General features: G+C 40.5%; 1 protein-coding gene across 1 annotated transcript; it reads right to left on the reverse strand.

Annotated features, from left to right (window-relative positions):
- Positions 1 to 6206: 6206 nt before the first annotated feature.
- On the reverse strand, positions 6207 to 7490 carry LOC111884129 (uncharacterized). The gene has a single exon (XM_023880454.3). It carries the CDS (start codon positions 7377 to 7379, stop codon positions 6663 to 6665), a length of 717 nt encoding a protein of 238 aa, XP_023736222.1. The 5' UTR covers positions 7380 to 7490; the 3' UTR covers positions 6207 to 6662.
- Positions 7491 to 16775: the final 9285 nt, after the last annotated feature.

The following is a 16775-nucleotide window of genomic DNA, read 5'->3' on the forward strand; positions in this document are numbered from 1 at the left end:
GTGTTGTTGCTGCAAGATTGTGGAGTTGGCTGGTGGAGTGGTCGGTGATTATGCAAAGCCAGCCTAGTTGTTGTCCGGATTTACTGGAGTTGCAAAATCAAAAGACAAGTGATAAAAGAATCAAAAAATTGAAAATGTCTCTCATTTACTCCACACTTTGGGTAATTTGGAAAGCTCGGAATGCATTAGTCTATAGAAATGAAAGGCAAGTAGTAATGTTTATGGCAGTGTGAGCACGTTTAATTGGATAAAAAATACGGTTAAGTCATCTAATCTTGATTGGTATGTGTAGTGTATGTCTCCTATGTTGTCTTTCTCTTATAATCAGGGTTGAGCTGCTTGGTTAGGTGTCCTTTTTCTCTCAGTGCCACTATTATTAGTTCACCATTAAAAAAAAAAAAAAGTAAAGCTTTGTACTTCTAAAAACAAAGAATTAAAAATAGATTTCTATAGTTGGCAGATGGCATGTTACTTGTACAAGAAGTTGGAAGTAAAGGTTTTGGGGATTTCACTTTATGGGATTGTTGGTAGTGTATGTGAATTCTAATATAAACAATATAAATTATTATTAAGTGGTACTAAAATGATGTTTGGCTTCGAAGACGAAGAGTAAATTTAAAAATAATTACGGTTTGTTTGAAATAAAACAATAATGAAAATTAACACTAAAAACATTCTTCAAATTTTTAAACACATGGAGAATGGTCTCGTTCAACTTCAAACCCATTTCTATATTCAAGTAGTATTGTTATTCTTTTTTAACGGCATATATTCAAGTTCTAGTAATTGATTAGAAATAATAAAAACGATACTTTACAAGGGCATTGCATACAAGCATTTCAAATAACATCTACTATGAAAGCTTTATTATTTAACCCAGAAAAAGGTTTTAAAACTATACTATCAAAAATAGAATTTATTACGCATAGGAATCTCATCATAAACTACCGAATTTCATTGCTTCCAAAACATCCGCATTGTAGTCAAAATAATCACCTCAATCCGCTTCTTTTTATTATTTGACCATCTAGAGTCATCTAACCAAGAAAATCATTCAACTATAGAATTATTCACAGAAAAACAATATCACACGACCACACTTCTATCAAGATATGACGATGGATACATCGAAAAGAGGTTGTTTCTACACCCGTTTTGCTAACTGGACACTCCAAAGAATCCAACTCGATGTTTTTTTTATAAAATGAAAACCGAGTTGGAAGTCTATCAAGCAATAGCCACCAAATAAAAATGTTTACCTTCATAGGAACTATTTTGCACTACCTTGTACTTCTAAAACCATCAACAAGAGAAACATCGTCTATACATTTTCTAGTTGAATTAACCGTAAAACATCCAAACGGGTCAAACATCCATATATACGAATCTGGACTTGTTGTTTGAATATCATGTACGATCTCCAATAAATCTTATAATTGTTCATTTTTACATCCACCTCTAATTTCTTTTCCCAGAGCCCATATAAATATAAGAGAAACGATATTTATATAAGTTTTAAGCCTCAAATTATGAACTACTAATAAATTCATTACTACTCTAAGTTGATTAAAAGTTATTGCTGTTATCTTCTTTTAAGAAAATAGTACTACTACTAGTCTACTACCACTAAAAATAATAATCGTTAATAGTTAAGGTTTTTATTATATATATATATATATATATATATATATATATATATATATATATATATATATATATGTTGGGTCTGATACCGATGAAGATTCAAAAAATGGTGAAGACTGCAAGTACAATTCTGTATCATCCAATTTTTCTAGGGCAACAATGTCAAACCTAATACTTGGATGTGACACGTTCGCATGCAACCCACGTTTGTGATAATTAATACGGACTTAAAAATTTAACGAACGTTCATTGAACGTCATTTAAGTGAGTTTTATTTATTTTCGTTGTTTTATTTCATTAAAAAAAATTAATTTTTTTAACATATATATACTCGGTTTCCAGTTTTTTTCGTTTTTATATTTTTTTTTTGTTTTTTATTATTATTTTTATTTTTTTAATGTCTTTACTACATAATTGAAGATACTCATGTTTTATTTAATTTTGTTTTATTTTTTATTTTTTTAAACTAAATATCAGTTCGAGTTTTCAATGTTTAACAATTATAAAATTTTAAATAAAAAAAATATTAATAATCATAATATTTTCTATTCATACTATTTTTAAATAATAATATTTTTTTATCATAAAAGTTTGAATCAAATTATTATGAGTCATAATATTTTGAATCATAATTTTGAATCAATAATATATTCAATTAAATAAAAGTTTTATTCCAAAAAAATTATGGATCACTATATATTTTAAATCATTTAATTTTGAATCATAAAAGATATATTATAATCTCCTTTATATTTTAATCTCATTAAAATTGAAAAAATAAAAACTAAATGGACTATGTTACCCCTACATTCTAAATCATGGGAAATTTATCTTGAAGACCTGTTGTTAACCTTCAAGCGTCGTGATGACAACTGCTTTTCTATTTCTTTCTTATTTTGATTTTTTGCTTCTTACAAAATGAAAAAGAGTAAAAATGACTTTCCTTTTACTTTTTGATTTTGTATTTCGTCAATAGTTAAAAAAAATATATTAAATAGGTATAACCGACTGTGCTATCAATTGGAATCTCTGTTATCGGTCGTTTAGGGCCCGTCTGGTGAGGAGAAGACAATGGTACAGAACAGAACTACAACTTTTGAGAGGGTGTTTGGCATACCTAGAACTGGAACAAAGTAAAAGTTTGACCAAGTCCAATGGACAATTCACTAAAAAAAATAGTCCCACCCAAAAAGGTGGAACTCAACAGAACACGTATTCATGTTTTCTCAATCTAATGAAAATATCCCTAGAGCGGTTCTCACCTTTAGTCTTCAACTTTCTCGTTATCCACCATTCTTATGAAATTATCCTCTTCTTCAATATGATCGTCTTCCTATATCAATTGCACATAGAAATTGATTTTTTTCATATTACCGATTACCGATTTTTTTCAGTATCATCGTCTTCAATCTCATCTCTGTCTTCCAGGATTTCTCATATGCGCAGATTATCCCAGGTACAATTTTTTTTGTTAAACTTCATATCTTTACTTACCTGCTTGATTTCGATTTTTCATCTATATTTCTTGATTTCTTGATAATTACCTTCATCTTGATCTGCTCTTTAGTTATCAGTTGATTTCTTGATAATCAATTGATTTTTTGATAATCAATTAAATGAGTTATCAGTTAATATAGAGACGACTTCCTGCTTAAGATGTATAGTTTATTGATTTCTTGACAAATGATTATACTATTTCTTCTTTTCCTATTCCCTTATAATTAAATATGAGCATTTTTTATTTTAAAAAAGATATTTTATATGTGTACAAGTCAAAGTTTGACTTATGTTTCATGAGTTTTCATTAAAAGAACAAGTCCACTGTGACAACATAGTCTCTTCGATGCAAAGTTAAAGTTAGTTTGGTAATGTTCTTACAGTTTAGAAGATAAGGATAATATGGTATATTTAATTATTATTTCAATTTTAGTGATTTTAAATTATTAAAAAGACAAAATTACATAAATGGTCCTCGTGGTTGACAAAATCGACCAACTATGGTCCTTATGATGAATTCTTTACACAGATGGTCTCTATGGTTTCTAAATCTTGCGAAGACGGTCCTTTGGGCTAAAGGCATTAACTTTTTCAGTTCAGTGTCATGTGAAATGACATATTTGTCCTTCCAACATAAGGACCATTTATGTAATTTGTTCTTGCTATAGGGACCATTTATGTAATTTTCTCTATTATTTATTATTGTTTTTACTTAATTTATTTATACATTTTAGGATTTAGATATTTTTAAGGTTTTATTTGAATATATTGTTTAATGTTTTTTTATATATATTTTTTTCACTAATATTTTTTAATGTTTTTTTCAAAAAAAATTGTTCTTATTTTTTTTTTATGTTTTTTCAAATATATTTACTGATGTTTTATGATGTTCTATTGGAATAATTTTTTCTAATTCTTTTACGTTTTGTTATAATATATTTTTTTAATGTTTTTATTAGGTTTTTATTTTAATATTTTTGAAGAATTTATGGTCACTATAATCATAATTCGTAACTTACTTCACATACAATGATATTTTTTTTTTCTTTTTATTTTAATATAGATAAGGATATATAGTTATTATTTTTAATACATATATTTAGCTATATAAAACATATAATGTTGTATGAGTATTATTTTTGTAAAATTTTTATAAACGTTTTTTGTAAAAAAAACATGTAAAAAGGTTTGTTAAACTTGAATAGGATTAATATCGATAGGCTAATTGGAATACACATAATAATCGGAATTCGAAATGGAAGTCAGGTTATACATAGGCTAGTCGAAATCTGTATAACTTAAATATGCATAAAATATCTAAAAACCATGGTTGTAAAAAACGCTAGATGTTTGTTAGTCGGTGGATTGGGGTAGAGCAAAATACCTAATGATCTCTCTCCCTTCCCCCCCCCCCCCCCCCCTTCGTGCTTCCGACATGCCTATCCTAGCCGGCTACTGCTCATTAGACATTAAAATCTATTTTTCCCGATCTCTCTCCTCTCTCAGCTATTTTCTTCCCCACTCCATCATGACTATAGAAAAACTCTATGGTCTTGCAAACATTAAAACATATATTCCACTTATTTATGATCTGGATCGTTTAAGCTATGATTCATGGGGACGGTTATTTGAAACTCATTGTAATGGTTTTAGAGTTTCAAAACACCACGATTGAAAAGAACCAAAAAAAAAAAAAAAAAAAAAAACACCATAAGACAAAAGCATAATGGGATAGAATCGACTCAACTATCAAGATGTGGATTTTTATCAAGATGTGGATTTATGAGAGTAATGAGACAATCTCATAGCCATAAGAATTTTGTACGACAAAGCATAATAGAATAGGATCAACTCAATTAATGTATGTGGTCCATACATAAAGGGTTGTTCGGGAGGACTTTACCCACCACATAAAGTCAAGATGGTTAAAGTTGAAGACAAACATAAAAATTTTGTAGGACAAAAATCCTACTGAAAGTGAAGGTGGCAGTAAATGCTAGCTAGCTATGTTATGTGAATCAAAATGTTGTTTGTTTAAATTGGAGCATGGGGGAAGATGGAAGTAGCGAAATTAGGTTTTGAGGTGGACTTGTTGTATACCATTGTTAGACAAGGGATTGAACATGTCAATTCAAAATTTCATTGGAGAGTGGTGTAGATCATCAAAATTAAAGGAATAGAGATTGTGGTCGTTTGGGCATATTTAAGGAGACAACCAACAATTGTATAAAGATAATCATAATCGATGATGCAAAAATGATGACACATAAGTGAGATGATATTGTGAGGTTGGACATGAGAAAGTTTGACTTAGGGGGTGTTAGGCTTAGCTTTTTACAGCCAAAAGTCTTTTTTGGAAAAGAAAAAAAAACAAAAGATGTTTGACAAACTAGTTTTAGAAGCTATTTTTGAAGTTTTTACATAAGGAAAATGAACTTTTTGAAAAAGTCAGGAAATCCTGATTTTTTATAACTTTTCCAAAAAGAACTTTTTGGTTTGAAAAGCAAAGCCAAACACCTAAAGAGGAAGAGGATGTTGAAGCGTAAAATCAAGATTGTTACTACTCTTGTCTTCTGTTACTTTTCTGTTTTATAACTGTTTTTATTCACTATTACCTTTTGTTTCTATAAACCTATATATTAAAAATATGTTTTTTTTTTGGTTGTATTATGAAAAATATGGTGATATTGTAAAACTTTTAAAACTTGGTATCATCTGCACCCTACACATGTAGGTTTTGGAACTTATCAGTTGAACTAAATGGTTGTATTAAATGAGGTCGGTCGAAATTCAACTAAATGCTTTGAACTTGGGATCACAAGTCAATGGAAGCACAAGTTGGTTGTAGCCTTTTAGCCATCATTCTTCTTTAATTCTTCTCACAACCCACAAATAACTACTAATCTATTATTACTTATTAATCATAGTCAAAATAACCACACTTCTTAACTTCTTTTATTTATTTTATTTTCATCTCCAAATTCCAATTTTATATACCATATACACAAGAGTTGTTACAAATAATGAAAGATATAGAAAAATTAATAATATAGAAACTCATACAATAAACAGACAAAAAAATCAAATTTGTTTTATAGCAGATCAAAATCAAAGGTGGAATATGTTCACATCAAAAAACTTTTTCGATTAATAATTCAAGAAAACCCTAACCCAAGATGTGCAAAGATTCGATCCATGAACACAAACAACTAGAACAAGTAACGACCACGTTACACAAAGTACCTTTTAGCTGCCGTTCCCAATTTATTTATTCCTAAGCAATCGGACCAAAATTAACATTATTCAAATCCCATAAAATAAAATCATTGAAAATCTAAAACATATACAATCGTAGAAATCTGGGCTTTTTTTGTTTTGTTTTCCACTGTATTATGTGAAGAAAATAGCAAATTGTTAAATTCATAAGTTACGTTATTTTTCATATACCCCAATAAATGCTAAAATAAACGTTAAGTTGAAGTAATTGCCTTGTTCGTTGCAGCGGAAGCCGGAGAGTTGTGTCAGCCTCTATGCATCGGCGACCGTTCATGGAGTTGTAATTTGGACGTCTTCGATTGTCGGAACGCCTTCATTGGACTCGGGAAGTACCATCCACGGCGTTTCGCGGCTACCGGACTGAAGCTGTGACTGGCCCCTACAGCTACTGATCTGGATCTAGCCATCCTTGAATAATCTTCAGTTGCGACGGAGATATCACTTTTATTCGATTCATCATCCTGTTCGCCGCCGTGTGCATCGCATTTTTTAGTTTTATTCACCTTGAAAACCGACCAGAAGTTTATTTTGCTTCGGCTAACCCTCGGCAGAGGTTTTTTGTCTTCCTCGACGAACTGTTGATCGAATCGACCACCGACGTACTTCGATCTCGATCGTAGGAAGGGAATCGCTAGAGATCTAGATTTCCTAAACGCAGGTTCACTTTCGATTAGATTCGACACGCGACCGACTTCCCCTGCGGCGGCGGACGACAGAAAACCGTCGCGGAGGCTACCGCCACGGGAAAACTGGAAGATAGAAAACGATGAGGAAGACGAGGAAGAAGAAGACGTCGAATCGGCTGGAGCTGGACAACACGCACATGGACGAGTATTTGCACATTCTGGACAGAGTGTAACGAGGCGTTCACGGAGGCATGTAGGGCAGATACCACTCCTCCGCCGCTTCGACGGATGCTTTGGACATTTCCATACTTCTTCTTCATCCAAGTAAAACGCCATGATCGTGTTCTTAAAAAATATAAATAAAATCACTGTGATTCTGTTGAATCTGTTTGTAACGGATTTCGGTTCTTTCTCCCTCCACAACTTTCTCTCTCCAGGAATCAGCCCATTTGTTAGCGGGTGGGATGCTTAAAAAGGACGAGGGAAGGGACTAACCATGGTTAGGTTTAACATACCATAGTTGAACTATATGGATCGGCGTACTCACATTTTCACACATGGATTAAGTTTGAGCGAGTAACAAAACTAGTCCCGGGTCAATAGCCATTTTCTTTTAAGACAAAACTTCAAAAATGGTCCTTGTAGTTTTTGAAAATACCAAGTTTAGTCCCTAAGTTCAAAAAACCTCATAGATGGTCCCTGTGTTTTCAAAACTTTTAACATTTGGTCATTTTCGCTAACTCCGTTAGCTTTTTGCTGTTAAGTGAAGGATAATTCTGTCATTTCACTTCCACAGGGACCATTTATGAAGTTTTACCTTTTTTTTTTAAAAAAAAAATTATATAATTATTTAATATTAAAGGGTCCCACCTCCCCCCCTCACACACACACACACACACCATCTTCTCTCTCTCTCTCTCTCTCTCTCTCTCTAGATCTTGTATGGATAGATGAGTGAACCATGTTTAACTGAAAAAGTCAAAATTGGATCGAGACCTTTCTTAATTGCTCCAGACATCGTCTATACTTCTTCCACCCTCCTTCTCACATCTGGTTCCGGTTCTTCTGCCAATGGAAACCATCGATTACCACTTGCACCAAATAATAATCGTACCTGAAATCATTGGTCAAAACCATATATGAAATCAAGCTATCAAACCTGAAATCAAAGCTCAAAACCATACCAAAATAATACATGGAATCAAAGCTTGGAACCGAACCTTATAATCAAAATCATAACCGAAAACAATACACATCCAAACCACAGAAGATGAAACTCGCTTGACACTTTGATGAATATCCTCTCTCTTATCTTAATCTCATGAGCTATTCAGCAACAAAGATGAAAGAAAACAACTTATATGATGAACTTGAAGAATTACACATATCTTCCACTTCGTTCAAGAATTTCATGAGAAGCAAACCATTAACCTAAACAAAACACCAAATATACACCATCAAAAATCAGTAGACCAATCGATATACTAAATCTGAGCTATGTTTCTCACCTTGTTGATTTTAGGGACAACAGATTTGGGCATGTGAAGTCGGTGGGATTATTTGCCCTAAATACGAGAATACTGGTGTCCTGGTTCGTGGAATCTCATATTGCCGATTTTAACCCAATTGAGAATTCTTTGTTTGTTTGACTCGAATAGAGAAGAGAAACAGGGATTAGGGTACAGTTAGTGGAGGTTATCGATTTCCACCATCTTCTTCACTAGCCAATTTCGTTGGTGGTCTTCCAGGAGTAACATGCATCTTCCCCTGTTCCTTCCTATGGCTAATGTCATGGATCAACAATCACTGAAGGAGAAATCCGAGTAGGGTAATCGAACGAGGGGGATGATTAATCATCGGGATCTGAAGGCGATTTGAAGAGGTCGGGATAGGAGATTGCTGCTAGTAGGAGTGATAAGTGACGAGATGAACCTTTGTGATAGCTTTTGGAATCTTGATTGCCAGATAGAAAAACCCCTATGGAAGTTTGTTTCATATCAAATGAAAAAATGGCATTAGGAGAGAGAGTGAGTGAGAGAGAGAGAGAGAAGATGGTGAGAGAGAGAGAGGGGGTAGTGAAACGACCCAAAAATGCGACCCGAAAATTTCATTTTTTAAATAACCAAAATCATAAAACAGAGTATATCATAATAAAACCATGCGTTGCAAATCTCAAAACCATACTAAAATACAAATGAGAAAACGGTGTCACGACTGTATCAAAACATATCTAAGATAGATGATCAACTCCCAGGATAAAAACTGTAGTTGTGGTGTGTGCGATGTCATCATCCCGAGCTCTTCCCTTTGCTTGCGGAAGTACCTGAAACCAAAACTGAAACTGTAAGCACGAAGCTTAGTGAGCTCCCCCAAACTACCACATACCACACAATAACATATAAAGCACATACTGGGCCTTGCCCACTGCATCGGACCGAAGTCCGGCTAACCGGGGCCTTGCCCCCTACATCGGACCGAAGTCCGAAGCTGACTAGAACATCGGACCGAAGTCCGAAGCTGACTGGGATCTTCGTCCCCTACATCGAACCGAGTCCGAAGCTGACTAGGACATCGAACCGAAGTCCGAAGCTGACTGAGACATCGTACCGAAGTCCGAAGCTGACTGGGACCTACGTCCCCTACATCGGACCGGAGTCCAAAGCTGACTGGACCTCTATCCCCTACATCGGACCGAAATCCGAAGCTGACTGGACCTTTGTCCCCTACATCGGACCGATGTCCGAAGCTGACTGAACATATCATAAACATATCAACTGGCATAAACACATATCCTGTCTGAACCACGAAGACATCAAACATACTAACTACTACATCGGACCGAGGTCCGAAGCTGACTGCTAGCTAAACGGGCCGGCATTGTGGCCTTAGACCCGTTCCTACTGAAGGGAAACTCACCTCGTGAACTGGCTGCTGTGTGAATGGCTCTGGAAGCTAACCGCTGCTACTCCGGTATCTCCCCGGCTACAAGTCCATAAACACACTCAATCAAATACTAAACATTGCACTGGGGTAAAATGACTCTTTTACCCTTGGTCAAAGTCAACTCTCCCGGTCAAAGTCAACCCACAGTTGACCTGACTCGCCGAGTTGGGCCGCCAACTCGCCGAGTCTCTAATCTCATTACACAACCCCACTCGTGGCTACTCGTCGAGTATGGCATCGACTCGACGAGTACTCTCTCGATCCAAGAACTCAGACAATCTGCGTCCGACTCGCCGAGTCATATGAACAACTCGACGAGCTGTTCTTGAGCTTAAGAAGATTGCCTTGGACTCGCCGAGTTGTATGAACAACTCGTCGAGTCCCTCCATTACTGAGTCTGCTCTTCAACTCACTGAGTCCACTCTACTACTCACAGGCTTCCACTCGACAACACTCAGAAAGGGGAAAAACGGGACTCGTGACTTGACTCGCCAAGTCGTTCTTCCGACTCGCCGAGTCACATCCATGCAACTACTCTAAACTCGATTCTGCTTGAATCCATTGCATACAAATGATAGATCTGAGTCCAATAAGCTGATCCACACCACGTAAAGTTTCCAACTTTACGTGTACATACACATGAAAAAGGAGATATGGGCTAAAAAGGCACTTAGAAGAGTAGATCTAGGGTTCTTATGCAAGGCATCTCCAAAAAGGCAACAGATCCGGGCTCTACAACTCCTAAATGAACAGATCTAGGGATATCTCATCCCATAAAGGCATCCATACAACTATAGGGCTTAGAAAATGCATCAAACTAGCCCTAGAAGAGTTCTAATGAAGATTTAAAGCATAAAACAGAAGGAATCAGAGAAATACCTCAATGAACTCTGATTTGCGCTTGGATCTTTGCTCAACACCTCTTCTCCTTGCTCCTTTCTTCTTCTTCTTCTTCAATCCTTCAAAATCCACACACAAAAGCACTTAAAATGGATAAGGGATGGATTAGGGTTTCTCACAGCTCTCTGAGGGTGAAGGAGGCGGGTTTGGGGCACAAAGCATTGCTTAAATAGTGAGCAACCCGGGGATTTAGGGTTTCTTCCAGGCAGGCAGACTCGCCGAGTCCCGAATATAGACTCGCCGAGTCGCCAACTAACACGTGCACGAAAACTCGACCCTACTCGACGAGTCAGGCCACAGACTCGCCGAGTCCCTCAATAAAACTTCTAAATAAAAACCACGAAAGCATCATACCAAAGACGGGGCGTTACAATTCTCCCCCACTTGTCTCAGACTTTGTCCTCGAAGTCTGCTGCGGCTGAATCTGCAAATAATTTCGGGTAGTGCTCCTTCATTTCCTCCTCAGCCTCCCATGTCCACTCAGACCCCTTCCGGTGCTGCCACTACACCTTCACTAACTGAATTGCCTTGCTCCTCAAGGTCTTTGTCTTCCGGTCCAGAATCACGACCGGCCTCTCAATATAATTCAAGCTGCTATCAACCTGAATATCCTCTAGGGGAACAACTGCTGACTCATCCACCAAACACTTTCTCAACTGAGACACATGGAAAGTGTTGTGGATCTGGCTAAGCTCTGCAGGAAGATCCAACCGATAAGCAACCTGACCCACGCGGGCCAAAACCCTGAAGGGACCAATGAACCTGGGGCCCAGCTTGCCCCTCTTCCGAAACCTGATGACACCCTTCCAGGGTGAGACCTTCGGGAGGACCATATCGCCCACCCGGAACTCCAAATCTGAACGCCTCCTGTCGGCGTAGCTCTTCTGCCGACTCTGTGTAGTCTGTAGTCTACTACGGACCTGCTGAATCAACTCGGTCGTCTTGAGCACCACCTCTGTGCTCCCAACGACTCGCTGACCGACCTCGCCCCAACAAATCGGGGTCCTACACTTCCTCCCATAAAGCATCTCAAAGGGAGGTCGATCAATGCTCGCATGATAACTGTTGTTATACGAAAATTCCGCTAACGGAAGATACGTATCCCAACTGCCACCGAAGTCTAGAACACATGCCCTGAGCATGTCCTCGAGGGTCTGAATCGTCCTCTTGCTCTGCCCGTCCGTCTGAGGGTGGAAAGCGGTGCTGAAATGAAGACGAGTACCCATCTCGTCGTGAAACCGCTTCCAAAATCTGGATGTGAAACGGACATCTCGGTCTGACACTACCGATACCGGCACTCCATGACGTGCCACGATCTCACGCACATAGATATCGGCTAACTTTTCTGCGGATATACTCTCCTGGATCGGGATAAAATGAGCACTCTTCGTCAACCGATCCACTGCTACCCATATCGAATCCACTCCTCGTGCGTTCCTGGGAAGCTTGGTGATAAAATTCATGGTGATGTCCTCCCATTTCCACACGGGAATGTCTAACGGCTGCATCTTGCCGTGAGGCCTCTGGTGCTCCGCCTTGACCTTCCTGCAGGTCAGGCACCTCTCAACATACCAAGCGACATCCCGCTTCATGCAGGGCCACCAATAATCAGGTCGAAGATCTCTATACATCTTCGTCGCCCCTGGGTGGATAGAAAATCGAGACTTATGAGCCTCGTCCATCAACACCTGCCGTACTCCTCCCCAGTACGGTACCCACACTCTCCCATGAAGTGTCAGCAATCCCCGACTGTCATAATCAAACGAAGCTACTCGGCCCACTATCCTCTCACACTTTTGCCTCTCCACCTTGAGGCCCTCACCCTGAGCCTCCTTGATCCGCTCCAACAACGGAGTAATCACTGTCATCCTCAAACACAAATCTCTGATAGGTGCTGCCGACACTTTGCGGCTTAGGGCGTCGGCCACCATGTTGGCCTTCCCTGGATGGTAAAGGATCTCGCAATCATAATCCTTCAGCACATCCAACCACCTCCTCTACCTCATGTTCAGACTCGGCTGATCCATAAGGTACCCCAAACTCTTGTGATCCATGTAGATAGTACAATGGACCCCATCAAGATAATGCCTCCAAATCTTGAGGGCAAACACAACCGCCCCCAGCTCTAAATCATGGGTAGGATAGTTAGCCTCGTGAGGCTTTAACTGCCTCGAGGCGTAAGCTATCACATGGCGTCGTTGCATCAACACTGCTCCCATACATGTGATTGAGGCATCACAGTAGACTACGAAGTCCTCTACTCCCTCTGGCAAGGTAAGGATCGGAGCCTCGCACAATCTCTGTCTGAGGGTCTCGAACGCTGCCTGCTGCTCAGGCCCCCAACGAAATACCACCGACTTCTTGGTCAGTCGGGTGAGCGGCACTGCTATCTTGGAGAAATCCTGAATGAATCTCCGGTAATACCCTGCCAACCCTAGGAAGATCCGAATCTCAGATGGAGACTTCGGGACCTCCCACTACATCACGGCCTCTATCTTGGCCGGATCCACCAAAATACCCTTCTGGTTGATGAGGTGACCAAGGAACTGCACCTCGCGCAACCAGAACTCACACTTGGAGAACTTTGCGAAAAGTCTCTCCCTCCTCAAAACTTCCAGCACCTCCCTCAGGTGCTCTTCGTGCTGCTCCTGCGTCTTGGAATATACCAAGATATCATCTATGAATACTATCACTGACCGATCCAGCATCGGCCTGCACACGCGATTCATGAGATCCATGAACGCGGCTGGGGCATTGGTGAGCCCAAATGGCATCACCACAAACTCATAATGACCATACCTGGTCCTGAAAGCAGTCTTCTGCACATCCTCATCCCTAACCCGCATCTGGTGATACCCGGAGCGTAGATCGATCTTGGAGAACCAAGACGCTCCCTGAAGCTGGTCAAACAAATCATCTATCCTCGGAAGTGGGTAACGGTTCTTCACCGTCACCTTATTCAACTCCCGGTAATCTATACACATACGATGCGACCCATCCTTCTTCCTCACAAACAGGATCGGCGCTCCCCAAGGCGAACTGCTCGGCCGAATGAAACCCTTGTCTAGCAGCTCCTGCAGCTGCGCAGACAACTCCTGCATCTCAGGGGGAGCTAGGCGACACGGTGCCTTGGCTATCGGAGCCGCACCAGGAATCAGGTCGATCCTAAACTCAACTTGCCTCTCAGGAGGTATCCCCGGTAAATCCTCGGGAAATACATCCGGGAAGTCTCGCACTATCGGAACATCATCAACTGCCGTCTTGCCCTTCTCCCGGGCATCCAAGACATAAGCTACATAGCCAGCGCAACCCTGCTGAAAATAACGCCTCGCCCTTGCGGCGGAACAAAAGGTCGGTCCGCGGTGTGGCCTCTCGCCCTGAATCACTAACTCTCCCCCACTGGGAGTGCGAACCCTCACTAGCTGAAGCTCACAATCAATCACCGCCCCATTGGGACTTAGCCAATCCATGCCCACAATAACCTTATTCCCTCGCAGAGGAATAAGAACCAGGTCCACCGAAAACTGTTCATCAAACAACTGAAGAGAACACCCTCTATGCACTTTGCCGACCCTCACGGTCCTGTCATCTGCTATCTCAACCTCTAGTGGACAATCCAGCTCCCCTGGAGCTCTGCTAAATCTCTTGCTAAGCGCAAGCGATACGAATGATCGGGTAGCCCCCGAATCGAATAATACCATAGCAGAAATGCCGTTCACAGAGAACGACCCTATATAAAACATACAATCATAAGCAATAATCAATCAATAAAATAAAGAGATGAAGGGAAGATACATACCCGTCACCACATCAGGAGTCACTCGCGCCTCCTCTGCTGCCATCTGAAACGCTCTACTCTTCGCCACTGGCGCCTCAGCTCGGCCCTGTCGGCCATCTGTAATCCTCAAGGTAGCAGGGGCAGGTGCAACCACCTTCCCTACTGCAGCTAAACTCGGACACTGGGACTTTTTATGTCCCCTCTGATTGCACTGAAAGCAAATCAGATCTGATGCTGCAACAGCAGTAGTAGGGGCCGTACAATCCCTGCTCAAATGCCCAGTTCGACCGCACTTGAAGCAGCCAGAACTCCCTGCCTTGCACACCCCATCGTGCATCTTCCCACACCTGCCACATCGACTGTGGCTCGGCTGAGACCTGGACCTGTGATCTGAAACCTTGGGCTTTTTGCCCGAACCTCCTGAACCCGAAACCGCCTCCGGTTTCCTCTTCTTCTCCATCTCGAGATCAATCTCCCTCTCTCGAGCCCTAGCAATCATGTCGTCCAGCGTTTTACAGCTGGACCGGCTCACAAACTGGCGGATATCGCTCCGCAACATCTCATGATAACGGGCCTTCTTCATCTCCTCATCAACTGCATACTGAGGAACAAGAAGAGCCCTCTCCCTGAACTTGGCGGTGATCTCCGCCACGGTCTCTGTAGTCTGGGTGAGGTCCTGAAACTCTCTGGCTAACTGCTGCACCTCAATAACTGGTGCAAACTCCGCCCTGAACCTGGTAGAGAAATCAGCCCAGGTCATGGCATCCAATGCTGTATCATCTCCCATAGTATGTCCGACCTCCTCCCACCAATCCCGTGCCCTGTCCTTCAGAAGACAGGATGCCAATCTGACCTTGTCCCCCTCGGGACACTGCTAGTGCGGAACGCATTGGCCACATCCGCCAACCATCTAGTACTTGCTATGGGGTCCCGCGCCCCGTGATAGTCTAGAGCTCCACATGCCCTGAACTCCCTGAATGTAAGTGTGCGCGACCCCATCATGGCCGCCACCTCGGCACGGAAGGTGCCCAATCTCTCATCCATCAGCTCTAGGATACCCTCATTGATCGAACCGAAGATCACAGGAGTCTGCTCTAAAATGATACGAGTAATCTCTGAAGAAAGAAACTCTTTGGTCTGCTCATCCATGTGCTCGTTCCCCGAGCCTGATCCTGATCCCTCCCCGGCACCTCTACTGCCGGCTACTGTCCTCGGACGCAAAACCACCATTCTGAAACACATCATAGCAATATCAGAAAACTGAAATATCTCAAGGGATCATTGACACTACTTCTAGCTTCCTGGTCTTGTCTCGGCCTTCCTTGATTCGAGTACAGATCCTCTGCTTTCAGTAGTACGGGCCCATACTACTTTCCACATCTATCCGTACTTTCCTCAAGAACCGCCTTGACTCCACCAAGTCACTTCTACTACTACTGATCTCTGCTACTCTCATCCTAGGCTTGCCCTAGGGAAATCGCTGACTCCACTCATACCAGTCCTCAGCTGCCGAAGGCCTCCTTGTAATGCTGATTAACCACCACCTGAATACCATCACATGCAATGAGGCTCGGATAATCCTTCGAGTAAAAGACCCGTCCCTACAACGGTTGGACTCAGACAAGAGCTGCGCAATAGGGCCAAATCCAGCACTCTGAGATTATTCAACCCTGATCACATGTGATGTGGCGTATTCACCTAATGGCTAACTCCCACCACTCAGAGTCCCACAAAGCACAAAGCAAGCAGCATTCGGATAAGGGAAACATACTCAGGCAAAACTATTCTCATAACGAGAAGCTACTCTAGCATACAATGCTAAGCTCGCGCTACCATGCATAACCTAAACAAGCTATCCTACTGCTGTCTACTCAATACTAGCATGCAATTCTCATAAAGCTGTAACACATATAGCAGGCACATAAGGCATCCTCCTAGATCCTTAGCCCTATACTAGCATGTTGTTCTACTGAAACTGGAACAATTAATCATAATAATAAAACTTGTATTGGTAATTTGGGAGTACTTACTTGAGCTCGGCTGATCGCATGCACCACACCCTTATCTTATTTAAAAAAAAATTTCTTTCTAAGTGCTTTTCAAAATCTTAT

Source organism: Lactuca sativa, chromosome 3 (assembly GCF_002870075.4).
Source record: "Lactuca sativa cultivar Salinas chromosome 3, Lsat_Salinas_v11, whole genome shotgun sequence".
Lineage (NCBI taxonomy): Eukaryota > Viridiplantae > Streptophyta > Magnoliopsida > Asterales > Asteraceae > Lactuca > Lactuca sativa.

Bases quoted from the DNA above. Each gene is read 5' to 3' on its own strand.
- LOC111884129 (XM_023880454.3), bottom strand. From the start codon at position 7,379: ATGGCGTTTTACTTGGATGAAGAAGAAGTATGGAAATGTCCAAAGCAT.